At 39.1% G+C, this 26653-nt stretch overlaps 2 protein-coding genes across 2 annotated transcripts; one reads left to right on the top strand and one right to left on the bottom strand.

The window, feature by feature from the left end:
* Positions 1–98: 98 nt before the first annotated feature.
* nsmce2 (NSE2 (MMS21) homolog, SMC5-SMC6 complex SUMO ligase) lies at positions 99–9316 on the bottom strand. The gene is made up of 6 exons (XM_036592601.1): positions 8455–9316; positions 7122–7234; positions 6877–7024; positions 3820–3914; positions 3593–3699; positions 99–383 (listed from the first exon to the last, which is right to left on the bottom strand). The coding sequence occupies exons 1-6, from the start codon at positions 8567–8569 to the stop codon at positions 272–274; spliced, it is 690 nt and encodes a 229-aa protein (XP_036448494.1). The 5' UTR covers positions 8570–9316; the 3' UTR covers positions 99–271.
* Positions 9317–9803: 487 nt separating this feature from the next.
* On the top strand, positions 9804–26604 carry derl1 (derlin 1). The gene is made up of 8 exons (XM_036592588.1): positions 9804–9956; positions 17270–17381; positions 19384–19448; positions 19710–19736; positions 21989–22084; positions 22170–22222; positions 23627–23737; positions 25126–26604. The coding sequence occupies exons 1-8, from the start codon at positions 9804–9806 to the stop codon at positions 25286–25288; spliced, it is 780 nt and encodes a 259-aa protein (XP_036448481.1). The 3' UTR covers positions 25289–26604.
* The last annotated feature ends 49 nt before the right edge of the window (positions 26605–26653 follow it).

Below are 26653 nucleotides of genomic sequence, written 5' to 3'. Positions count from 1 at the left end.
AAAAAATCCTTGGCATATTACATAGAGTATTTTTATACCAGTCATAATGTATCTTGCAACAGTGTAACACAGACTGAGCATGACACAAAAATTAGTGATAGGGTGCAAATATTAGACATTTATTTGAAGAAAAAACATATATGATACAATATGATACAGAATAAAACACAATGAAGTTGCAAAGGTTTTTGCTAGAAACAAATATAGAAATGCCCAATAAGTCAAATAATGTTTCAACAAAAATAAAGATTGTAACTCTATGACTCAGAACTCAACTCTTTCCGCTCTGCCTCTTATGGTTCTGGATCATTCTCTTCATCACCAGGTCCAGTTCCAAATCTGACTGTTTCACATCCATGTTCCCACAGCCAACAACAGGACAGCTGTCAGAAATACACAAGATGATTAATGCCATTAAAGTATACATCATCAAAAAAGGAGCATACAGATACATTTAAGCTCCCTCTTCTTGAAAAATTACAGGTGTTACCTGTTTAAAATAACACATTAGATCTACTTTGCACAAAGTTGAATCTAATCTAATTTACCTGCATAATGCCTGTTTATGTTTCCTATCCTTCACATTTATTTTTTGCAATTATTTATTTTTTCCAACATCAAATATACTTTCAATTTCATTGAAACAAATATACGGTTTATAAAGTGATGATAGAAGGTTTTGATTCTTTTGTAACTTTTGTGTTTGAAGCAGAGGTTTTAAAACAATTCCAAACACATTCCCTGCATCATCACATACTGGAGTCAGTGTACTTAAATCAAAAATAACTGTGCCTCTACTGCTTCTGCATACAATAATACTGATTACATTTGTCTTCTTATTTATAATTTGCAAAGTGGTGAAATGAACAGACGTAAATTAAAGCTTTGGAATCACAAATTTTCTCGTGCCACGGTTTCTGAACTTGTCACCTTCTTCACCGCTCACGAGTACTAAGCTCACATACATACTGCATGTATACTGTACATATTTATCATCTTTATGTTCGCAATATTTACATATGTTTGAAACATTTCCATATACTGTTCCACTGAGATTTGGCCATTTCGCTAATTGTGAGTGATCATCAGTGACTGAGGCACAATAGCTGCTTTCCCCACCTTCTCTGTTGTAGTTCTATATCACATCTTATTTGAATAAACAAGTTTTATCATACACACAAAGCACAGTTAAGTCACCTAGTCATCTTTAATCATTTGTTTAAAAAGCCCTGTTAAAATAAAAAGTAATCATATTACGTTACTATAATATGCTAATATACTATATATTACCAGCCAACTTCTACAAATCCAGGATTTGCTGAATGTGTTCCAAAATCTACTGCCATGCCACAATCAAATGAAGACTTGCAGCTAATTAGTGGAATCAAGTAAATTGAGAGTCGAACAGTCTAACTATGTCTGCTATGGCATTTAATACTGCAGTTTAACAGTGGAAACTGTATTTTGAACATTTGTTTTTACAAATGTACAGTCAACAGTTAATGAACTTCTGGCATTTCCATGTTTCTAAAATACCAAATACCATCAGAGAAATCATCATGTAGTGTCCTATCATCAGTTTCAGACCAAAACATGAAACCTTGGGGCATTCTTTTCAGAATCCTCCTTGTTGGGGGCAGGGACTTATCCTTTTGATAAGGAATTTATATTCCTGTTATTCAGCTGGTTCTGTTGCAAACATATATTTTTATATACAGGAATGAGCCCAAACATTATGAGCAATCACAGATGAAGTGAATAATAAAGCAATAAGTCATATGAGGTCGTGGGTTACTGCGACTTCATCACAGGCAAGGGTGTTCTGCCTAAAACTCCCTCCCCCGTGATAAAACTGCAGTAACGCACTGCCTCGAGTGGCTTATTGCTTTTATTAAACGCCGGCCAACATAAAATATATTAATATTGTTATTTATTTTTAATAATAATCGACATAAGTATTTCGCCAAGAAATGTAGTTCCTTTAGACTGCGATATCATTGCTAAGCAACCATTGACCGCTGAATGAGGAGAGCGTTTCGTTGCCAATCACTGTTTACTGCAGACATTTCATGATTTTTTAAAACTTTTCTCATATAACAGTGAACATATGATAACACAGCACTGTTTAATGCAAAAAACTTTGCTTTAAAAGTACTTTTGGTCACCAAATTACAACAGCGAGTCTTCTTCAGCCAGTCTGACGACGCCACTTTTCTTACGCTGGGGCTAAATCTCAAACGGCTTCCTACTCCCTACGGCTCACTAGCTACGCTGGAATTTAAATACTGACTCCTGCACCCAACAATGCAAAATATAATTAAAAATGGTCATTTGGGATTCATCCACATTCATACTCGACAAGCAGTGCACTATTTGACAGCAGAAGCTAGAATTTCAAGAAACTTAATGTTACACAGCACACTATTCAGTGAGTACAGAGCCATTTGGGATTCAGCCTGGCTTTGATGCTACACATGACAAACACGGACATTTAAAGCGTGTAAGCCATTCAGGTGACATTCTTTAGACTTCTACATTGCCGTTTTTCAGTGAGTCATATCACGAGTACTTTAATACAAGCCTGTGATATAATGTTGGTGTTGTTTAGCATGTTTTTTATCCTTTAGCCTGTTGGTTAGCTGACCAGCCAAGTTCTAGTAAAGAAAATAAGTTTTCATAACGTCAGTTTAAACAAAAACGCGTTCTTACTTTATCAGTACACTCGGTGCGCCGTGCGATCAGCGTTACAGTCAAAGATGAATGCTTGAACAGTTTTCCCTGCTGTGGCGCAGTAATACAGAGCTCAGTTGTGAGGCGGTCATAGGAGCGGTACATTGTGGATTTTACAACAGCTTTGAACGCCAGTCGATCAGATTTTAGGACCAGAACTATCTGTTCTACAACTCTGATTATCTCATAACAACAGTTATGTCAAGGTCTGGGATACATTGGACAGTAAATGAACAGTCAGTTCTTGTAGTCGTCATGTTGGATTCTCATCAAGGCTCATCGATGCAGGACAGCTTCAAAGGCTATCCCAACTGGCCCGAATCAGCAGAAGTCTACTGTGTTACAAGTCACAGGAATTTTTAATGCTGGTTATGGGAGTAATGGGTTTATTCCACAGGATAAATCGCCCTGTCACACTGCACACATTGTTCAGGAATGGTTTGAGAAACCTGATGTTGCCCTGGCTAACAAATTCTCCAGATCTCTATCCAATTAAGCATCTGTGGAAATTCCACCTCGCAACAAACAGGACTTAAAGGATCTGCTGCTAATACCTTGGTGCCAAGTACCACAGGGCACCTTCAAAGGTCAAGTCCATGCCTTGAGGGGTCAGAGCTGTTATGGCAGCATGCAGAGCACCAACACCATATGAGGCAGGTGGTCAGAATGTTTTGGCTCATCGATGTATACATAAGCTAATATGTACATGGCCATGGTGAGATTACACCAGGTTTGCTGAAGGACAACACTTACTGATAACGGTGATGAAAAGGGCCTGACTGCAAAATGTACTAGCAGAATCTAAATGGCCTTCTGAAAAGAGCAAAAGGTTCAATATTGTTCAAGGTTAGTTTCAGCTTACCGAAACTTCTTCTTATTGTTGTGCTTAGTCTTGATCATGGCTAGTGCAGCTTCTTGGTCATAATAATGTTGGCACTTTTTATTTTTCACTGGATTCACCATCTCAACCTGTTAATGACAAGGTGTTATTGAACCACAATGATCACCACGCATGATAGATGTTTCACAATTAACCTTCAGTACTGGGTGTGATGCTTTTTATATTTAAATGACTGAGAAGAATAATACCTGGGTAAGAGGACATGTGAAGTTTGTCTGACTCTGTGTTACAGCGATGTCTTCATCCAGCTCCTCTTCCACGTTAGCAGCTGCCATCTGATTTCCTACACACAGGTACACATACAAAATGACTCTCATTTAGAGGTGTAACATTCACCCCTTTCACGGTTTGGTCCTTGGTTTCTGGACGACGGTTCTGTTTGGTATCTCCGTTTAGCACTGAAAAATGTTACCAAATTTGAACCTCATATTTTTATTAAACATAAGCTTAATGCAGGACATGCAAATACAAACCAGAAGGTTCTCTTTTACAAGATGTCCAACTATTCACCGTAATTGCAATGAATTGTGCCATACCCAGCACAAAGTGGAGTATCTACCTGTTTCATACTTTCAAAACATCTGCTAACATTACCGTAGTATACAGTATCCCAATGTAAGTGATGAAAAGCATTTATGTCTCATCCTTTATTTTAAAATCTAATACAATCACAAAGTTTAGTTCGCTTACATGGTCTCCAAATAAGAGAACACAGGAAACGATTTCCAAGCCATCATTCAATAAATGTCAAAGGCATCTATCGAACAACTGCTATATGTTTAACAGTGCTGCTAGCTAGAAGAGAAGAGCAGGTTATCATTAGCTTAGCTAGCGTAACAGCTCTGCTCACCACAGACCAGGTGTGATTCTGGCTAACTAAAGCACCTACATACGTTTATAAGATAATGATTCAAATCTGAGGGAGTGAAGTTGAGCAACTGTTGCTGAAAAGACAGAAAGACTAAATTAATTCTGTTCTGTGGTGTTTGAATCTGTAGCCTAATCACTAATTTAAGATTAGCTTAGCAAGCAGGCTACAGACCCAAGCAGTGCCACATACCACAGCACAGGTTTGATACCCTGTAAGGGTCACTAATGAGAAAAAAAAACTGTGAGGAGGAAAATCTGTCCCTGCAGTTTAGTAATCCGTACTCTCAGTTTATAAACTGGGCCCGTGGATTTGCAAACTGTACTCTCGGTTAGCAAAACTGTACCGACGGATTTGTAAACTACTGTACTGAAATGACGCTCATGCACGTGATTTCAACGCTGATTGTTCACTGGGCTGTAAATATCCAGCAATTCTTGCATAGTCAGGGTTTAATGTTATTCCTTTTAACATGCAATGTGCTCTTCGGGCTGAAACTCCATTCAGTCGTCGCTGGCCGCGTGGTGGGATAATATAGGCAAAAACAAGATTATTTTTGCCTCGTTTTAAACAAATGCATTCACATAATACATGTCTACAAAACACTCCAATTAAGCAGTGAGGTTAAACTGTAATTTAATGAAATGGTAAAGCCGCTGAAAACGGTGTGTGTGAAAGCTACAGCACAATATCCTACCTACTTTCTAGTAATGTCTGCTTTATGTCACGTTAACATTACTTGCTTATATTAATCTTTTTATCATGAAAGGTCGACACAGTTGTGTCGTCCAATTGCCTGACCTGTTTCAGAAATGTCACAAAATTCTCCAGTTTCTAAAAATATCTCATAAATGTGGCCTGTATCGTAGCTGTGGGAGGCAGCGTGTGCTTTCGGTACAGTTTGGCTAACCGAGAGTACAATTTATAAATCCGTTGGTACAGTTTTGCTAACCGAGAGTACAGTTTACAAATGCGTGGGCACAGTTTATAAACCGAGAGTACTGATTTCTAAACTGCCGGGACAGATTTTCCTCCTCACAATTTTTTTCTCTTTAGTGACCCCTACCGGGCTCCGTACTCTGCTGAAAAAACTTTAGATGATAAAGATTAATGTCTGAGAGGGCAAAAAGTAAGTAACTGGTGTTGGAATGGCAGAAAGCCGAAATCAAACCTGTTCTGTACCGTTGAAACTATAGTGTATGGCCAAGCTGAATATAGCTCAGCAGGCTAAACATGCCACACACCATAGCAAAGGCATGATTCCAGCTAACTGATGCTAAAATGACTCCCAGTTGCCAAGAGACTGGTGTTAGAGTGAAAGCCAAAATCAAAACATGTTCTGTGGTGAGTGTAGCTCTTAGCCGTCACTCAGCCACTATCGGGCTTAGTGTTCCTGGCTGTCCTTAGCTTTTCATATTGGTGAGCTCTCACAATTAGTGAGCCCCCCTACAGTATAATAAGTTTAACAGGCCGTTTGAATGTGGAATAGAAATTTGACACAATTTTTAAATACTGTGATCATATTTAAATACTGGCAACAATTTTAAGTACAGCAGTATACCTTATTACTCTTACACCACCCAAAGCTAGGCACCATGCATGAACAGGGTATGATGGAATTTCATACTGGGGCTCGAGCACATTTAACAGCAATCAGAGTTCCTCATTCTCTCCTATTTGAAATGCATCCATAGAAATAAAACTGAAAGGTTATGGAACTGTTTTAAGCACTATGTACTTAATTATTATCATCTAGTATTATTATCATCTAGTGCAATGAATCATCCTATTCTCTTTGTTATTGCATGAGCAGAAATAGGAAGGTCAGAATTAGGGAAAGTTTGGCACATCGCTGGAAGAGCTGGCTATGCCGATCATGGTGTAGGAGCACATGAAGGGGGTAGGGTAGGTAAAACAGTACCCAAAGAAAATGTATTAGTTCAGATTTACCACTATTTTGCCATTATTAACATAACATAAAAACAAAAAAAGCATGTGTGGGGTCACTTATTAAAAAACATTAAATAAAAGGGCTATATTTGTGTGATGGACATTGTGACCCCTAGTTCCTATCACAACCACTGTAAGAAAATCTGTCCATAAGTATCTCTGTAACGCACCACTTCACATCAAACCACTCTGAATGACTTTATTTACATATCAACCATTTAATTAAGCACACATTTTTTAAAAAAATGGTGGAAATAATTCTGAATCATACCAAAATAATCAAATCACACTGTGGTCAATCATTTCCTAACAACTGCCCTCTAAGAGAAGAGGTCATAAATGTACTACTAAATAAAAAACACTATTAATTAATCTAGTTTACAGTATATATTCACATATAAGTCAACACTTTGGATCCGTAGCCTACCTTGTAACACAGATTTCCTGATGCTGTCCCTGAAGGCCACCACCTTACTGTGCCTTTGAATGTCTGCATCTGTGGCCATGAGTTCAGAGAAGCGATCTTTTACCGAGTCCAACAGCGTGAACATGGCATGTGGAGGTTCATGTCTCACCTAAAGAAGGAGAAACATCACCAAGATGAATAAGTGGGATGGAGAAAACCTGGCAAGCAATGCCATGAAGCCATGAGAAACTGCCCGAAATACTAACTCGAGCTGTCATCTGCTCAACAGACTCCACAAAGCAGTTTATCTCTCTGTCCAGTGTGGCGCACTCCAACATCATCTGCTCCAGTTTCCTCAAACTTGGACTGTCATCGGTACCTGGAATAAAATGTTTGAACACAATTATATCATAATTGCTGGTGTTTAAACTTAAGAAATGGTGGATCCTAGAGGACACTAAGTAACACAGCTGGTACATGTTGGTTGGCTTTCAATAACATATTTGAACAGCAAGTTCGGTTCAGGGTTTTTTGTACACTTTTATGAATTTTATATATACTTTCAATCTGCAACATAATCAGAGAAATGACAACTCATGAGCAGCAAAACCTACATGAACATGAACAACATGCCTACATGAACATGAACAACAGCGGCTTCTACAACAGTCTTGTGTTACTACTTATCCACTAACAGGCAAAGGCAACTCAACAGAACAGAGACTATAAAGCTAGACATCAGATCGGAAAGAGGATAATTTGAAATATTTTGTAGATTCTTATTATTTTTATTCGTTTATTTATTTACTTACTAATTTTTGTGAGATCTGAATAAAATGGCTTGTTAAAAAAGGAAAGTCGAGGATGAAAACAGAGTCTTTAACACTTCCAACCCTAGAGTAATCTTAGGTAACTGCTTTTGTATTTTGGTCAATTACAATTACAAAGTATTTACATGAGACAGTCATATATATCTCAGGTTGTTAATTTCGGAAGACCTTGGCTACACTTTATGAATTTGGCCATTTTTGATCAAATATTTATTTTACACCTACCTTCTTTTTTTTTTGCTTATACAGTAGTTGTCAGCTCAGATTAACATAAGGCGGCTATGTTTTTTATCAAATTTCCTGTCGTCTTGGATCCACGCTCAGTGCCAAAACCTAGATAGCCAAAAAGGGAACAACAACAAATGCTGACACTAACTATGACAACCACGACGTGCTGACAGCATAGAATGTAAACAGAGGATCCCTCTTTTTCTAAAAGCTTTGAAGAATCGTAGTGCTCTGATCACTCACAGTGTAGTACAGAGACATCAAAAGAATTTGCTGGACCAAAACACTCCCAGTTTGAGACGTTTACGGAGAATCAAAACATATTAGGGATACTGAGAGGATTTTGATCATGTCCAACTCCACCTGACAGCTAGGTCTCCCCAGTGACATGATGCTAACCAGGCTTGGAGGGTGGAGGTTAGCACATGCTTCCTTCAAGGCACATGAAGCACCACATCATTTCAAACTTAACTGCCAATTCTGCAGTAAAACTTGCAACGGCTACGAGTCGACTGACAGCAGCAGATTAACTTTACTGTACCTTGGGCTTCGACTAGGTCCAAAGCAACGTCTGACACGATGTCCATTCCTGTACCAATGTCGACCTGACATGTCTTCAGCGTAGACAATGTGGGCTGTATTGAACTTAGCGACATATCCCTGTGAAGACTGACAATGAAACACGACTTCTGAATTACAAAAGCTGCGATTTTAGTAAAGGCATTTATTTCAGACCGCTGTGCGAATGTGATGTGTTTACAGATTAGCACGTTAGCTAACGTAACGCTAGCTAGCTCACACAACACAAAAGGTTTTGAGTCCGCAGCAGTAGTTAAGTTACATCCACACCTCGCTAATAACAGGCAGTCATATATTCACTTATAATAGTAGCCTTCTTCCAAATATTTATTAAAACCACCCGGCCAAAAGTATCTAGGTTAGTTTGTTTAACTATCAGCTAACCACCCGTCCAAAACACCCTCCCCAAGCAACGCGCCGTAAGTTTCTACTTTTATTTTGTCACGTGACAAAATAAAAGTCTTCAAGAACCCGTAGAGCACATTCAAGTAACTACAGTATATTGCGATACTAAACAATATCTTTTAGCTAAAACTGTGAACTTATCGTAAATAAGGTTTACAGATATTTTGCTACTACTCAAGCATAAACTTACGGAGCTTCTATTGTGACATGGTTATTATTTTTAATAAGGCGTTGCCACAAATTAATATATTGAGGCCACAAATTAATACTTTAAGGCCATGGGCTACGTTTCACATAACTTGTGACCTCAATATATTAATTTCTGACCTCAATATATTTATTTGTGGCCTCAATATATTCACCACAACGTTGGAAACACCAGATCCAGCACCCAAATAAAACCTGCTCTGTGGTGGTCCTGTGGGGTCCTGACCATTGAAGAACAGGATGAAAAGGGTTGACAATGTATGCAGAGAAACAGATGGACTACAGTATGTAATTGTAGAAGTGTAAAGTGCACCTATGTGGTAAGTGGACCTGATAAAATGGACAATGGGTATAAAAACAAGGAAGCGGATTTAATGTTATGGCTGATCAGTGTTCAAACGCACAATTAAAATGATTAAATCAGTCGATCTGTGCCAGACTTTGGGGCTTTTATTTTGACAATCAGCCGCAGAAGAAACGGACAAATCGGAGCCGCAGCCTATCGACTCCTGCGCGGCCACGTCATGTAAACGGAGAAAAAGTGCGTCCGTCCGGGTCTGAACCAAAATAGAAGCAACCGAACCGGGATTTTCTCTCCACCGCCGCCGTGAGCGCAGGTCCCGCGGCCACACGCGGACTCTTTTACCTACACATTAGAGAAGAGAAGAGGAGCTCTCGGGCTTTTCAGCGTATGGAAAGATGTCAGATATCGGGGACTGGTTTAAAAGCATCCCTTTCGTCACCCGCTACTGGTTCGCGGGCTCCATTGCGGTGCCTCTTATCGGGAAACTGGGATTAATCAGCCCGGTGAACCTCGTGCTGTGGCCAGAAGCTTTCTTCCACAGATTCCAGGTGAGAAAGAGTAAGACTGAAGCAGTGGGAGATGTTACAGGAGAGTGTTCAGGAGGCCTAGGCCTCATCTCCTGATGGGAACCTTGTACTGACAGTGAACGTAACGTGAGCTAGTGGTCTGAGCTAATAACTTCCGGGGCTCTCGGTTTGACAGTCAGCATGTGGAGAGACTTTTTTAGTTATTATTTATTTTATTTTATTTTTACTACGAACAGCGCTGAAGTGTAGACAGAACAGACTCGTCCTGACGAGGCTTAAGTTGTTTTCTATTTATCAGCTTCTTGTTCGAATTTTCCCGTTCCACCTTAAACAGAGGTGCCAGAATGTACCTGCTGCATCATTTAAGGTGGAATGGGAAACTTCGGACCTCAGCTTCGTCTCGTCCTGAGGGAGGTTTGCTCGTTCAGCACTGCGCAAATCGACCCGATCTTTTCTTTTGTATCATCGCGGCGCTCTTGTTTTGTACATAGTGAAAATGGGCTCGAACAAGGAGAAAGACGTAGTTAGTGTGACCGTTTACATTTGAGCGACAATAAAATAGAAGATTCGGCTTTTTCTAAATAGTAAAAGATAAAACATGAAGTGAACGTTGATATTCAGCATAACTGTGCTATTAAGTGCTAACGTTCACAGTGACGTTTGGAAGAGCTGTTGTTTCTGGCTCTTCCACCAGAGGGCGCCGAAGACGCGTGTTGTGATGTTTATAATGCGCTAACACAGTAACGTGCTTCAAACCTGTAGAGGTCGGTTCAGTTTGTGTGAATATGCGGATGGTTTTCAGATGCTTTTTCCACCAAAACAGGTTTTTGGCTCGTCGTTTTTAGTGTGACCATAAACCTCCATCTTGGTGGTTTGCTGGCACGGTTGTCACTAGGGCTGGGCGATATGACTACACCAATGTATCGGTGTTTATATAAAATGAATGTTGTAATGTCACGATAAAAGTGCTCTTGGCGTTCGCTTGCGGCTGCGTTGGTTAAAGGGGAATTCCATCGAAATTTCAAAATTCTTTTAAAAAGAAAGGTCTCGTCGCTATCAAATCGCTATCTCATCCTGTGGAAAGGGAATTCCTTAATTATGGAGACACTGGAAGAAGCGCAAACTTGTGTTCTCTGACGAAGCTGAAGCTGGCGAATAAGAAGCCGACGACTTCTTCAAAATTTCCCGTTCCACCGTAAATGGTTCTGCAGTTATTATAACCTCAGTTGCCAGAATGTAACTGCTGCACCATTTAAGGTGGAACGGAAAAATTCGAACAAGGCGCTGGCGAATAGGAAGCTCACTTCGGCCTTTCTCTGAGGCTAAATCAAGCCGATATGTTACGTTACTGTCCTGTCTTATGTGTAAAGCTCAGAATGTAAAAATTACAGAAAACATTGACTTTATGTGGTGAAGATGACTGTTGGCTGTGGATTTGCAAGCTAATGACACACTGCATTCTCTTAGAGACAGCAAGATAAATGGTTAGGGTTAACGAAATAATGGCAAAATTAAATGTTTTAACATCTTTTCTACTATTTTGGAGTGAAGGCGGCACGTAAATCGAGTAGCCACTGCTATCTCTGTCATTTAGACCAAGATTTCTTATCCCATGTGAATCACTCAGATGCCACAGATGTCCTGAGGTAAACTGGAATTGTCCTTTAAGTATCACCATTGTGGTAGAGTTTAAGGGTAAGATTTAGTTGGATGATTTTTTTTTTTTTTGGTCATAGTTTTGTTTTTCCGTTTGCTTCTACTGATGCGTTTCTCTAGTTTCGTCATAAAGAAGCTGGATGGATGTTTTTTTTTCTGCATCTAAAAGTCCCTGGTCAAGATAATTTGCATCTGCAGCTCAACAGACTGGAGAGCCATTCTGTACTGCCCCACTCTTGTCTTTCGGTTTCTGGTAAAGCTCTAAAGAAGGAGGCAAAGTCAAATAAACCCCACATCCACAGGGAGTGGGTGGACTTTGGCAGCTGTCTCTTGCTATTGTTCAAAAGCCCCCCCCTTCTGTTCCTCCGACACAGCATGCTGGCACACTAATGCCAATGCTGTTCCCAGACTTGGCCTAGTAATAACTACCATCAGAACAAGTATAAGTCTGTGTGTTTCATTCTTCGGTTTGAAAATAAACAGAATATAGAAGTGATATGGAAAAAAGGCCATATTAAAGTGAAATGGCTACATGGCATTGCAATATATTACAGCCACCTTGTAACAAAGATAAAGCTTAACCGGCGTTAGTTTGTGTCGGGTCCAGCTGACATATCTGTTCGCTGATAATAGCGTCCAATATTGACAGCCCGTGGTTTTATCGGTATCAGTGAAAATACCACCAATAATTTGATGATAATTAGTTACTTTTTCGGTGGTATCAGGAGGATTCAAACCCATGATCTCCTGACAACTGGGCAAAATGTTAGACTCTCACTATTTAACTAAACAGCAATACATGCTGATCTGGAGAAGCTGAATACAAAACACCACCATTAATTAACATAAAAAACATGCAAAATGTATCTAAACCCACCATTTAGTATGAGAATATCATGTTATAACACAACCATTTCTATGAGGAAAACAAATAGTAATAAACAGAAACCAAAACTGCAAAGAATTCTGGGTTGCTCCACCCCCAGTGCTACACTATATGTGAGCTTGTTATTTATTTGAAATTGAGAAGCGCAGCAATTGAGACCTACTGTAGTATGAATTTGAAATCTAAAATATAAAACTGTATTAGCTGATATAATAATTTTTCCCGCTTAAAATCATATCGGCCACAGAAGTTTCATAAGTCTAGCCACGGTTCTGACCATAATTATTTAGCTTTGTTGGATCATGTAAGTGCCGTGAAAACGCTGAAAACAGAAACTCGTGTAGAACATTAAGGTTGTTCAGAAAGCTAGCAGCATGTGATGTTTTTGTGATTTACTAACAAGCTCATTAGCATATTGTTGCATTTTGCGATATCAGAATTTTAAAATCCAGTATTGCGAAACCTGTTAACAAACAATATATTGTGCAGACCTGTTACAGTTAACAAACAATATATTGCACTAGAAGCTGGCAATATGTTTTTCAAAAATGTGTGTTGTGTCTGTGTTTCAAAATATTGTGATTTTGTTTCTTATATTGTGAAAATGTCTTTTCGTTTGGTGAAATTAGATTTTTGCCCTGTTGCCCACCCATGTATGGATCATTTTACTGAGAAAGTTCAAAGTCAGAATTAAAACACATTTTGGGCTTTTAACTGACTTGGACGTCAGACTAAAACGCTTGCATTGAACGAGCCTATACCTTAATTATGTTTCTTTTATTAAAATAAATGGTTGAACATTCCATTTTGTCACTAATAAAACAATTGTAGCAGAGTAGACAGCTTTGCTGAAAACAGATTTTTATTTAAAAATTAAAGTCCTGATCTAAATCTTTCAGCTTTAACTGAAATCAACAAGATCTTAAACCTAAAAAATAAATAAATAAGAGCCACCTCACAGTAGAAAGGACCCCATAAATAATGATTTTGTAAATGTTTAGCTCATTACTGTCTCCATTAATTGCTTGCGTTTTAATAGTTCACAACATAATAATTGTAAATATCTAAAGTCTGAATACTTAGTTAATACTGTGGGGACCTAAGCTGTAACAGCTGTATAGTAATTGTTGGTTAAATCAAGATTTCTTCATCTGACACTGAATGCATTTTGCAATATTTTGGCACTGCTGTTGAAGCCACTGCACATTTGGCCGTTGTGAGTGTACCATTTTGCTCTTGGTGAGAGTCCACCGGATTGACCCTGCCTCTCCCTCTCCCCGTCCCCCTCCCAGGCAACCCTGCTGTGCTTTTTAACCCACTTCTCTCTGTGCTGCAGTCCATAGAGGTCACCTCACTGCGTGGGCGAGTAGGGCCTGATTTATGCGGCATTGAGAGAGGAGGACCCTGAACAGACTGGCCATGGCGTAGCTCAGGCAGCTCAGTCAGATGCTGCTGTTGGAGCTTTAAGGATAAGCGCTTGGTCTGCACGATATGGAAGAAGTTCCATGTTGCCAATTTTTATATATATGTATATATATGTGTGTGTGTGTGTGTGTGTGTGTGTGTGTGTGTATATATATATATATATATATATATATATATATAATATAGTGTGTGTGTGTATGTATGTATACCTGCAGTTGCAATAATTTGATACAATATTGAATACAGTTGAGTGTTTAAAACAGTGTACGAAAATTAAATCGTCGTCATTCGTGTCAGTGATCGAAACTAGACTTATGAGTGCATCCTGTAGTGAAGGGGGAGGGAGGCCATTCTGATGCGCTCAAATTACTGGGCTTTGTTTCCTGAAGTCACATAGGTTCTAACAATCTAAGTCATTTTTCTTGGGGTTAGAGGGCTGGTGTAACAGGCATTGACAGAGTTCTATGTGAAAATTCATGTCAAACCTAAAAATATGTATATTAAAACTACACTATGTAAGATTTTTTTTTCTACAATTGAAGGAGGTAGCTGAGTCTGGAGGGGAAAAACCATGCAAAAATATGGTGTGCGTGCACTGCTATCAGTCACCTTTAAAGCCTGAAGTAATAATTCAAAAGTCAGAGGTGCCAGGTCAGAGTTTTTCTTTCATACATCTTTACGTATTAATGTCATATGCAAAGGCTCAAAAAGAAGATCTGGCTCGACGTTTGGGTCTCTAATGCAAATTCAACATTATACTGATGAAGATATGATGATAATTGTCCTTCACCAAATTTTGACTGAGTACTCTATCAGCATGCTTGCTATCGCCACGTACATCCGCTTGGGGAAGGGATCCGAAACACAACCCACATTACAAAAGAATTAAAAATGCCCCTACCAACATCCCTACCTTCCAGTATATTAAACCACATTTGTGAACCTTTGATATAACATAGTTAACAACCATCCTGCTTTTTTTTTTTCCCTGAAATTATTACATTTAATTATAGGAATCCCTGGAGTCATCCAGGCTCTCACAGAAACGCACATATGGATCTGTGCTTGGAAAAGGTGCTCTCAACACGCATTACGTAACACTGTGATTGGTTAGAGGGCTTATTTGCATATATCAGCACTGCAAAAAAACAATATAGTGTATATATAATATAGTGATAACCATGATAACAAACCCTGCAGCTGTATGCAGTTTGAACAATCATGGTGTCATAGGTAGTTGACCTGATGCTTCATTTTTGTGTTTGCAATGAAAAACAGTAGATTTTTGTCATATTTAAAGTATTGACTGTTATTAAATGCTTACTTTAAAAAAAAATCAACCAACTTGAAATTTAAAAATAGTCATTTTATATTCCTAGGAAAAATAAAATTCACCGGTGTGACTATCCAGAGTAATATTCCTTCAAACTACTGTAAGTTTATGAAAATATGTATAATGAAAATGTTTACGTAAAATTTGTTCTTAAAACTGGTGTCCACCTATTGCAAAGCCATTCTGCGAATATAAAATGATATCAGGCAACTGAAAAGCATCTGTTTTAATCCAGCAAATATAGAATCTTGTCTGAACAGAGGATTGTAGCTCAGATATTTATTAAAATATTGCTGTTTTCCAGCACTGTTAGCAATGGGACAGGTTCTATAGTCTGTTGGTGGGATGCAATAAAAATGGTGATATGAAACTTTTTACCTCTTTATTAGCTTTAAAAAAATAATGAATGTTACGCTGTAACATCAGATTCAAGGCAGTCTGGGATGTAACTCTGCCTGAAATCCACCATTTATCTGGCAATGTCCACTGGTGTGATAGCCATGTCCTATAGTGTGACATGAGATCCTCACACCAGGTGACATAGGCTCTGATAAATGGCTGTAAATAAGGTTGGCAAATAAAATGTCTTTTAGGATGGCAAATGCACTGAAGTGTTTTTAGAAAATTTCTTTCTGTTTTTGCTTGTTTTTAACTTTTAGAATTGGAGTATACAACAAAGTCCATCAGAAGCACTCATCTAGGACTGTGATTGGACAGCACACAGTAATGATGATTGGTTAGAGGGCTTGTTTGCATAATGCTGCATTTTGGGATATCAGTATATTGTGCAGTTTTAATGCTTATGGTCATTGTAGATGCTCATATTTACTATTGGTCAAAAGCCTTTAACTGCTCTATTCATTGTTCTTGACAGAATGAAACAAAACGATATTGATATGCTTATGTTTTTATGATATGATGTGACGGCAAATGAACGTAATATTTGAACCTCTTTAGCAGTATTGGTTTGGTGTTGTCTTTTGATTATGTATAAAGATACAAGAAAAAAGAACACATCTGTAATGAGTAATCATTTTTGTCTTGCCTGGATATTCAGATATTGTCATTAGAAATGTTCACACCAGTGGACAATTTGTAGCCTGACAAATTGTGTTAAATCTGAAATAAACAGTATGGAAGGGCCACGTTCAGCTTAAACTGAGCAGAATACAGCAGAATACCAGCCTCAGACAGATGATTAGGTTTGACCAATATTTCAAATTGATATTTAAGGACACACATATTGCACTCTGGAAGAGCAGAGCATTTAAGTTACGCTGGGCTGCTGTGCTAAAATGTCTGCATTTAATTCATTTTACTGCACTTGTAACCTTATGCAAGTGTTACTTTCCTCTGTAATCCTAATCCAGTTGCAACATTTTATATGTCAGCATTGCTATCAGCACCGCTTGCCCAGAATTCCCAGTAACTTTCCATCTCTAGTTATTTAACATGAATTTTAGAATTTTTTAAAGCTCACGTCGACTTCAAACTGAGAGTTACAGAGGAGGAGGGGCTGTGAAGGGAGGAGAAAAATGCCTGTTGTTTACTGACCCAGTTTTCCATGCCAGGAAGTTGCCAGGCTAATATGGATGACGGAGCAGATAATTTTGCCGGCTCGGGTGCTTCACATATCGCTCCAGCGGCATTGCAGCTAACTGCTGTATACATTACCATTGGTGCCTGGCAACGATGAGGGGGACTCAAACTCGGCCACTGTGCTCGCAGCAGAGACAGGGTGACATCATTTAACAGGCGCACTGCTTTATCACACCTTGTGTCTCAGGCAGTGGCAGCATCTGTGGGCATATTGTGCCTGTCAAAACTGCTCTGTGCCTGGAGCTTTGACAGGTGGAAAACAGCTTGTGTTCAATGCCTCTCATTTACTCAGCAGGCAGCGTACACAGCCAGACAAAACCTCACGTGCTACGATACACTGGCATTCTGCTGTTTGCTTCAGAACTGCTGCATGTGTACATATTATGCTGGATTACACAGCGATTTCATGGATCATTCTTCATTTTCTTTCTGCAGATATGGAGACCTTTCACTTCAACACTGTATTTCCCGGTGGGTCCAGGAACAGGGTTTCTTTATCTGGTCAATCTGTATTTCCTCTACCAGTACTCCAGCAGGCTCGAAACAGGTAAGGCTTAGTGTCTCTAGACTAGAACGTGTCATCATTTTGTAGTTCGCCATTAGCATCTCGGCGAGTCCTCCAGATGTTACTGTAATTTCAAATAAGATAAAGTCGAAATAAGAATATTGTAATTAATGCAATAAAACACAAAAGGCCTGTAATTTTATCACCGGTAAGGGGTGTCCTTAGGCACAACGAGTTCTCGTCTATTGCTCTTTCAACACACTCACAATCATCAGATTCATCTACTTGGGGAGGGAGTCCAAAGCACAGTCCACGTTACAAAATGTTTTTCCTGCATATCTCCACCAGAGAGGTCTCCAAATCCTTACACAGTGCAGGCTTTAAGATGTGCAAGGTTGCCAATTGCTTTTTAGATGTGCTACAGGAAAGTCACTTTATTTTTAGTATACGCATAGTGTGGCACTCTGAACTGATGGGTAATTGAAATGATCATTTTACGGTGTCTTGAATATGCTATGTTCTTAGCCTAAGATGAGCTAAATGTACTACTACCTCTCTCTTAGCTTTTGCTGCTAAGCGTTTAACATGGAAAAAGGTATTTTACAAACCCAATTCCAAAAAAGTTGGGACAGCAGGTAAAACGCCAAAAAAAATCAGAAAGGTGTGATTTATGAATCTACTTTGATTTGTATTTGAACAAAAACAGTACAAAGACAAGATCTGTAATGTAACATTCCTCAGCTCGCGATTGCAAGCAATTTAGGTATTTCACCTTATAGTGCATAATAATATCAAAAAAGTCAGGCAATCTGGAGAAATTTGTACAGGAAAAGGCTGAAAACCACAAATGAATGCCCTTTGAACCATCAACTGGCTCTGCATTAAAAATGCTTCTGTTATGGATATCACCGCATGAATACTGTTGTCAATAAACACAGTCCATCGCTGCATCCCCAAAAGTTGAGCTTGTATTATGCAGAGTGGAAGCCGTATGTCAACAGTATCCAGAAACGCTGCCAACTTCTCTGGGCTCGGGCTCATCTGAAATGGACTAATACACAGTGGAAACGTGTCAACCTTTCAGATTGTTTTTGGAAATAATGGATATTGTGTTCCCTGGGGTGGTATTAGCAGGTAACTTGTGCATCTGTGAAAGCATCATTAACGCTCAACACATTTTGGAACATGTGCTGCCTTTTAAGCGTTTTCTTTGTCAGGGATGTCCATGCTTATTTTACCATGACAACACCAAGCCACATTCTGCACATGTTACATGAGCCTGGATGCCTAATGAGAGCACAGATGCTAGACTGGCCAAGAGCAGTCCTTAATAACAGTGCACTTACTGCTCAGTCTCAAACAGCATTTACAAGCACAGCCATTGGCTCACAAGTGAATGCTGCTGTTTTTTTGGCTGTCTACCAAAACGACAGCATGAATTAAGACGTGCTTCATGTAAATGATATATAAATGAGGTCCAGGTACTCTGGTACTTGATTTCATGTACTGAAACTGATTCATCATTTGCACTCACACTTCTCAAAAGTTTCCACGTTTCAAGAAGGTTTTTTTTACACAACTTTGATAGATAAACTGACTCACTCACATATAGCAGGCAGAATATTCCACACAAACGGGTACTCAGTAGATTTTGATGCTTTATAAGAGCAGTGCTTCGCATCATTGACTCTGTGTGTTCTTGTAAATGTGTATAGATGTGTCTCACTGCTGCAAGTTGTGGAAAATGTCAATTCTACAATCATAAATGTGGCATCAATAGAGTACAATGGGGTAAAATAGCCTTAACAACCAATCAGAATTGGATTAGGCTCAAAAACTTGGTTTAAAATGTGGTTTGGCTCAGATATCTGATCAGATCAGGATCTCCCTGTTGTTCCTTAGTATTACTTGACTGAAGATATTAATATTCACTTTGTGTTAGCAACAGTGACCTAATATCTTTGATGGAAATATGCAAACATGCTAAGCTTTCAGTCACACTCATGAATTGTTTCATTTGTTCTTTTTAAACCCTCTCCCTCAGGGGCCTTTGATGGAAGACCAGCAGACTACATTTTCATGCTCCTGTTCAACTGGATTTGCATTGTTGTATCCTTTCAACTCGTAACACGGACATTAATATAATGCTTTAAAAATGTTGAGTGCAGTCAAGTGGGTATTCAGGGCTGTAAAAATCTTCATTTGCACTGCGCAATTTGCATAACAGCAACTTTCAGAGCTTGAAGGGCTCATCCACTATAACCACATTATATAAAAAAAAAGCAGTTTACATGGTAAATCAGTCCAATTCTTTAATGCATTATTTTGTCCTTGCTTGGTTCCAACTTGGTTCTTAACAACATAATTCAGATAACAGGCTTAATGATGGATATGCAGGTAAGTTTGCTGCTTTCGGACTAGAAACTGAGATAATATATCAGATTATTTGAATGCAAGTAGTGTTTTTAGTGATGTAAGTAAAATGTAAAAATGAGTAACAGTGAAACATACATCATGGCAGCTGCTGTGAATCAAATTAACACCCTTTAAATCTGTCAGAAACCTTTTATATGAATCTCTATGAACTATGAAAACAGTAATTCTAGTCTGTATAGTGATTTTATGGGTACATTAGAACCTTATTTAATGTTTGTTTGGAATCTGAAACTTTTTTTGTTTCCTCCCGAGGGACTGAGGCCACTTCTTGTTGCGCTGGTTTACAAGTTTCAGTGCCTCATTTGTTAATATAGCAATCTACAATGCTGTGGAAAAAGTCAGAGACCACTCTTATTTAATTTCCAGTCAAAATGGCCATTAAGTGCAAATCTGAAATATATATTTACCGCAAAATTACACAAAAGCCTCAACAACCAAATATAAAATGCATTTTTTACAGATTCTATTCTTTTCACCAGACTTGCTTTCAGTTTTTCAAAGAAATCTACAGGAATGTTTTCCCACACTTACAAAGTTCAGTCTTAGAAGTTGGTTATATTTTCTGCTTCTAACAATCCAACTAATCCCAAACACTTTCAGTGATGCTGAGGTCTGGCCAGTCCATTGTTCTGTTGGGGTTACCTTGCTGGGAATTTTTTGTCCCAGTGAAATGTTTTCCAGAGGGTAGTGCAAAATGTATTAAATAGTTTTGTTTGTTTATTTTGTGACTTCCACAGAGCTCAAATTTAGACTCATCAGTCCATAAAACTTAACCGCACCTCAGTTGTTAAGTGCTATTTTTTGTTTTACCAGTAGCAGCTACACATTCTTTCAGACCCGCAGTGCCGAGCTGTCTTCTCACAGAAGAGAATGGACAGAAATACGTCTGGATTTTTTCAGATCTGAAGCAAAAGTGGAGCTTGATTTTTCTCCTGTCTCTTGAAGATGAAAGCTTTAACTGCTGTTCATCTGATGGTGACCGTTTTGGTGGTCTACCAGGCAGGGTTGTTAGGAGTCACATTTACTCTATATCTTTCAATAATCTTTTAAACTCCAGTTTTTCTTTCCTTTCCAAATGGATTACTTTGTATCTAATCTTTAAAAGTAAATCTTTAGAAAGCAAGTTTGAAGGCAGCTGAGGTGAGTTTAATAAATGTACATAATGGCTGTTCTGACTGGAAATCTTGTTTTTGCACAGGACTGCATACAAGAGTTTATATAGTATATGTGTGCACTAGGCATTAAAATGTGTCTCAGATCTGAGTGTTGTCCATGTACACATTCAAAAGGCAAGTGTAATTCTGTTTGTGACCAGAATGTGTCTTGATTGTGAGGAACTCAGCAAATAAACAGAAACTGTGCACTCGAATTTGCAGGATAATGTCGTAGTTAAGTGCATTTTCTGTTGAGGATGTGCGAACTTGTTTAAAAAAAAAAAATAAATAATTCAAATGTAATTTGACCCAGGCATATTCATACTTTTGTAAATGTGAATTTGCCTGGGATGCCTAGTTTGGCGCTAATGATTTTAAACATTTTAATTCTACACAGGAAAATAAGATCTTGGCTGGGTTCCTAAAGCATCTCAGCACAAAGATGATTCTTAAATGGTAGAGCGAGCATCACACTGAACACTCTCTTTACCAGTGAAGATGATCCTAACGCTAAGATGCTTTTGGGAAACTGGGCCTAGATTGGTATCTGAATGCAGAAGCTACATTGAAAAAGGCGAGTGTAAACTTGCTGTGCCTTTATTGGGCGATGATCTCATCACCACAATTGGATTTGCGGTTATTGGATGTTAAAGTCAAAGTAAATTGGATACTGTAACACATTTACTGTGACATGTTTCTGAGTGAAACAGCATAGCAGGGATAGTCTCTGAGTTAACTGAGGGTTTTCGTTTGATGATGGGTGGGGGTGGTAGGAGAGGGAGGTGAAACATGATTTTCGTTAATAGTATTTTCCCCTTCGGGTTCTTGGGGTTTTGTAATTTTCATAAAAGATTATGGGAATCTTTATTAGTCTTTTAAATGATCAGATGGATAGTGGGTATTATGAGGTAAAAAAAGTCCATTTTGATTCCAGCATGCCTAGAATTAGTGGTAAAACACACATTCTGTCCATTTTCAAGTCAGAATCTAGGAGTGTTATTTATTTATGACAATTTTTTCTGATTTGTCTTTTTTTGTTGTTGTTGTTATTGTTCTTAGCTCCTCATGATCCCTCTGATCATGTCCGTCCTGTATGTCTGGGCCCAGCTGAATCGAGACATGATTGTATCCTTCTGGTTCGGTACAAGATTCAAGGTAGGAATTCACCTTGGCTGATCCACTCTCTCGCTTTTCACACCAGCAGTAAAAGCTTTTAACACTCATATCTACACATTTCCAGGCCTGCTATCTCCCTTGGGTCATTCTGGGATTCAACTACATCATCGGCGGCTCGTAAGAACCTTTTCAATTTGAGAGTCAAATGTCAGAGTACTTTGTAAACTGAAGGCCTGGATACAGTCGCCACCTCCACGCGCTCTTCGGAAAACTATTATTTCCCACTAGACAAGCTGTGATTACTATCACAGTTCAGCCTGTCTATTTGCTTTGAAGTCACGTTGTTTTATTAGACATGATTACATGTGTTTTAGAACTGCATAGCACTGAAACAAGGGGATTGCATGTATTAGCATGTTTTGAACATACACTGTATGGCCAAAATTATTTGGACACCTGACCACCTAAATAATTTTGATGAACATCCCATTCCAAAAACCATGGGCATGAATATGGAGTTGGACCCCACTTTGCGGCTTTAACAGCCTCCACTCTTCTGGGAAGGCTTTCCACAAGAAGTTGGAGTGTGTCTGTGGGAATCGGTGCCCATTCAGTCAAAAGAGCGTTTGTTAGGTCAGGCAATGATGTTGGACGAGAAGGCCTGGCTTGCAATCGGCGTTCCAGTTCATCCCCAAGGTGTTCAGTGGGGTCGAGGTCAGGACTCTGTGCAGGCTACTGCAGTTCATCCTAAGAGAATTGTCAAACCATGATTTGGCTGCAACCAATGTGGCAGAGTTGTTGCTCCTAGACCACAATAATAGCACTTGTAGTTATCCGGGGTAGAGCTAGCATTTCAAAAAACTGTCCATTTGTCCCTCTTTTGGCCATGTATTGTATCTTTAAGTGTTTAAATATGTCCTCAACTCCGGCTTCCATAGTATTTCTAATCCTATCAATAACAGAGAAAATTATATTTTGAGGTTAATAAAGAAATGCGCTATATCTCTGCCACCTCTTTAGCATACTGACGTTTAGCAGAGAATGATAAGTGGTAATTCTGGAGTGTTGGCCCCATCACCTGGAGTTTGATGCCCAGCGAAGGCATAGCCGTACGAAGCTGGGAGTCCAAGAGGTCATAACTGGCCTTGCTCTCTCTCTCTGGGGAGGAGAGAAGATGGCCCTCCCTCTCCCCCCCATTACTCAGCGCGATGCTAGCCAACATTGCTGTTTGTTAGCTGACGTAACAGAATTAGTAGTCAGCGTTCACCAAGCCAGTTGAGCTGACCAGTGACAATGCATTAGTGGAAGTTTGAAGAGATGCAGTGGTGCTTCATGTGTTTTGGAGGAAGCATGTGCTAGGCTTCACCCTCTCAGCTTGTAGGGACTTTTAATAATTAAATTGGGTTAAAAAGGTATTTGTGGTGGTATATTTGATTACTGAAATCTTTCTCTAAGCAAACAGCAAAATTGCCTTTGTGTATCCAGGCCTTTAAAAATCCTAAGTTACATTTTCATTTTGAACAAATTAATAGACAATTACTAATCTTTATCATATTTTTTCATTTCTTTTTCCTCACTCAGCATTGTGAATGAGCTGATTGGAAATTTAGTGGGTCACCTTTACTTCTTCCTCATGTTCAAATACCCAATGGACCTGGGCGGCAGATCCTTCCTCTCCACTCCACAGTTCCTGTAAGCTCACATACAGATTACACATTTCATTTTTTTACAACATTCTAGGGGGGAGTGTGGCACAGCCTAATACATTTTGGGTTTACAGAACCTATTGTTCAGCTGAGAGAGAAGTTAGTGCAAACATTACAACTAAACACATAGTTGAAATGTGGTAACTTATTTTTGACCACAAAGGGGGGGGGGTCATTATGATGTTATGGTGTCATTGTGGAAAGAGTAAATTGTGGCTTATTTTGCAAACTGAAGACCACAGAGGAGATTAAGGTTTCAGTTAACGTGAGGAAGACCACATTTATCAAACTAGAAGAGAGCATTTCCAGAACTCTTAAACCAAACATTCTGTCGCCAATGAAGCTAGAATCAGTGCTGCTATGGTGAGCAAGCAGCCGGTCAATGCTGGATTAACAAGCCAATATGGGACCCCCTGAATACCAGGAGGGTATTTTGCACACTAAAGGTAACACTGGTTTAAAACTAACCCCGTCATGTGGAGGCTGTACCTTTAGTATGGTTTGCTTTCACTGTGAGTTGTTTACACACTTCAAAATGGTGCTGTATTACATCCACCAAGACAGCTTTACCTACATAAAATATCCTTGTTAACATTCTACCCCACGTTAGTTGGTGCCCCACTCTCCCCTACTTTTTGGAGTAGACAGAGTAATTACATGGCCCTCACTCACAAATGGGGAATACTCCAGCATTTTGCAATGCAAGTCTGTCAGTTACCACGGACAACTTTGATACGTTTCCCTGTAGTAATATACAACCCCAATATGGCATAGCGAGATCAAGCTAAGATACTGGAGTATTCCTTTAACTGTTGGTTGACAGTTCACTATGTTGACTCATTACCATTTGTTGTGGCACCATTCTGTTTATACTCAGAAATACAAAGAATGACAGTCATTACAGCACACTTGTGTGGAGTTCTAGCAGCGCCACATCTGCTGCTGGTCGACAATAGAATGTTCTGTGGTCACTGTGCTTTGTCTTGACGCTACAACAAACTCTCAACTCGGCCTGAGACTCTGCTTTCAGAAGTATTCCAGATAAATTTGACAATTGATTAGAGAGATCCAGTGCCTCCATTTATGTTTACTATTTCAATGGGATGTACTTTCATGCTTACATTTAAAATTCCCCCCTTTTGAACATCACATTTGCTAGAAAATTGCTTGCAGTTTGCCAGCTTTGGCTACTGTGGCATCAGATGGTAGAATAAACTGTACTGAATGGTCAACCATCACAGTTTGTAAACTCTGGTAATGTAAAACTTGCTCAAGTTCACTACTTTTACTATTGAGTTCATTGATTGATGCCTTCTCTCTGAACGAAGAACACTACAGTTGCAGTACACTTATTTTAGGGTCTTATGTCTACAGCTACCAGTGGTTCCCAAATCGACGAGGTGGGGTGTCTGGATTCGGTGTCCCACCCAGCAGGAGACCTGCGCCACAGGATCAGGCAGGAGGAGGGGGTGGCGGTGGCGGCGGCGGTGGTGGTCGTCACAACTGGGGTCAAGGCTTTCGGCTCGGGGACGACTGAGGACATTCTCCTGCAAAGCCTCAGAGGATACTGATGCTTACTTAGATACATATTGAGACATTGATGCTGCAGAACACAAGTTTTATACGTTTCAGGTTTTTGGTTTAGTTTTTGTATCTCTCCCTCCAAATGCAAAACAGATTTAAAACGGAACTCCTCCATGGATTCGCATCAGCGTGTTTATTGACCTTTTTTCTCTTGATGCAATATCGTATGTCACACTATAATTGAGTTTTCTTGTGTGCAGTGGGCAGCCTTGCAGAAATAGGTGCCCAGGTACTGTCCAGAGGACTGTTATTTCTTTTTCCCAGAATACAAGCGGAGGGTACACACTCTGGCAGTGTATGCAGGCTTCATTTTATGTGCTTTCATTGAATACTTTAGTTGTTTTCAGAGTTTTGTCACCGTCATGTTGATTGTCCAGTGAAGAATATTAACTTGTTCCTGTTCGGTAATGGAATTTTGAAGATCTACATGTCTTACGTTTGTAATTGCTAATTTTATTAGTCAACTGATTTTGTTCAAGACTTAAGTTATTTTAACCTTTCTCCTAACATCTGGGTCTAATGAGTTTCTTTCCTAAACAAAACTTTGGTGCATCTCTGGAATAAGTATTTCTAGATGCCATAGATTTAAACATCCAAATCCTAACTCATAACATGGAGTTTTACAGTAGTGAGTAATCTGAAATGAGTCATAAATACAACTTGCAGATGGAGCCATGCATGGTTCAGGCTGATTATTCATAAAACAAATAGTGCACAAATGGCAGCTTATCATAAAGGCTCAAACAAGCTACAGTTAAACTGCCACTAACTATAAACACTCAAGTCATTATTGCCTTAAAATACTACCTGGGCATTTAGCAGTTGTATAATAAATCTATGGGGAAAAAAAAAAACAACCGTTGAAATTCTTCTAAATGAAAGCTATGGTAGGCATGTCCAAATGCAGTTCTGGAAGGTTACAGTACCACAGTACTGACTTTTTCCTAATCTGAAACTCTGTACTGAGTGCATCATTAAGCCCATCATTAAAAGAATCAGGTATTAGACCAGAAATAACATGTCCACTGTTGTGGCCTTCCAGCACTGGTGACTATATGTTTGAGGCTATACACTGTAGCTCTGTGAATGTGATTGCTATGGCATAGAGTCTATCAGCCATCATTCATTCTCTTGGAGAGAAATTATTACAAATGCTTGAAATGATGAAAACAATAGCCTATAATGAAAGTGGTATGATTGTGTAAGTCATATGGCAACATGTTGCCAAAATCTTTTTCAAACAGGAAGTCAAATAAAATGTTACTGCTGTTCTGTGTAACTGTTTATTTGCTTCCAAGAATACACTATGGTTGGATGG

This window comes from Colossoma macropomum, unplaced genomic scaffold, assembly GCF_904425465.1.
Source record: "Colossoma macropomum unplaced genomic scaffold, Colossoma_macropomum, whole genome shotgun sequence".
Classification (NCBI taxonomy): Eukaryota; Metazoa; Chordata; class Actinopteri; order Characiformes; family Serrasalmidae; genus Colossoma; species Colossoma macropomum.
The sequence above is the reverse complement of the archived record's forward strand: the minus strand, read 5'-3'. Positions and strand labels throughout refer to the sequence as shown.

Coding starts and splice junctions, on each gene's coding strand:
- nsmce2 (XM_036592601.1), bottom strand. CDS start 8,569: ATGTCGCTAAGTTCAATACAGCCCACATTGTCTACGCTGAAGACATGT. Junction 7,025..7,121: donor TTGAGCAGATGACAGCTCGA/GTTAGTATTTCG, acceptor CTCCTTCTTTAG/GTGAGACATGAACCTCCACA. Junction 384..3,592: donor AACAATAAGAAGAAGTTTCG/GTAAGCTGAAAC, acceptor TATTTCTGACAG/CTGTCCTGTTGTTGGCTGTG.
- derl1 (XM_036592588.1), top strand. CDS start 9,804: ATGTCAGATATCGGGGACTGGTTTAAAAGCATCCCTTTCGTCACCCGC. Junction 19,737..21,988: donor GCTTAATGATGGATATGCAG/GTAAGTTTGCTG, acceptor TATTGTTCTTAG/CTCCTCATGATCCCTCTGAT. Junction 22,085..22,169: donor GGTTCGGTACAAGATTCAAG/GTAGGAATTCAC, acceptor ACACATTTCCAG/GCCTGCTATCTCCCTTGGGT.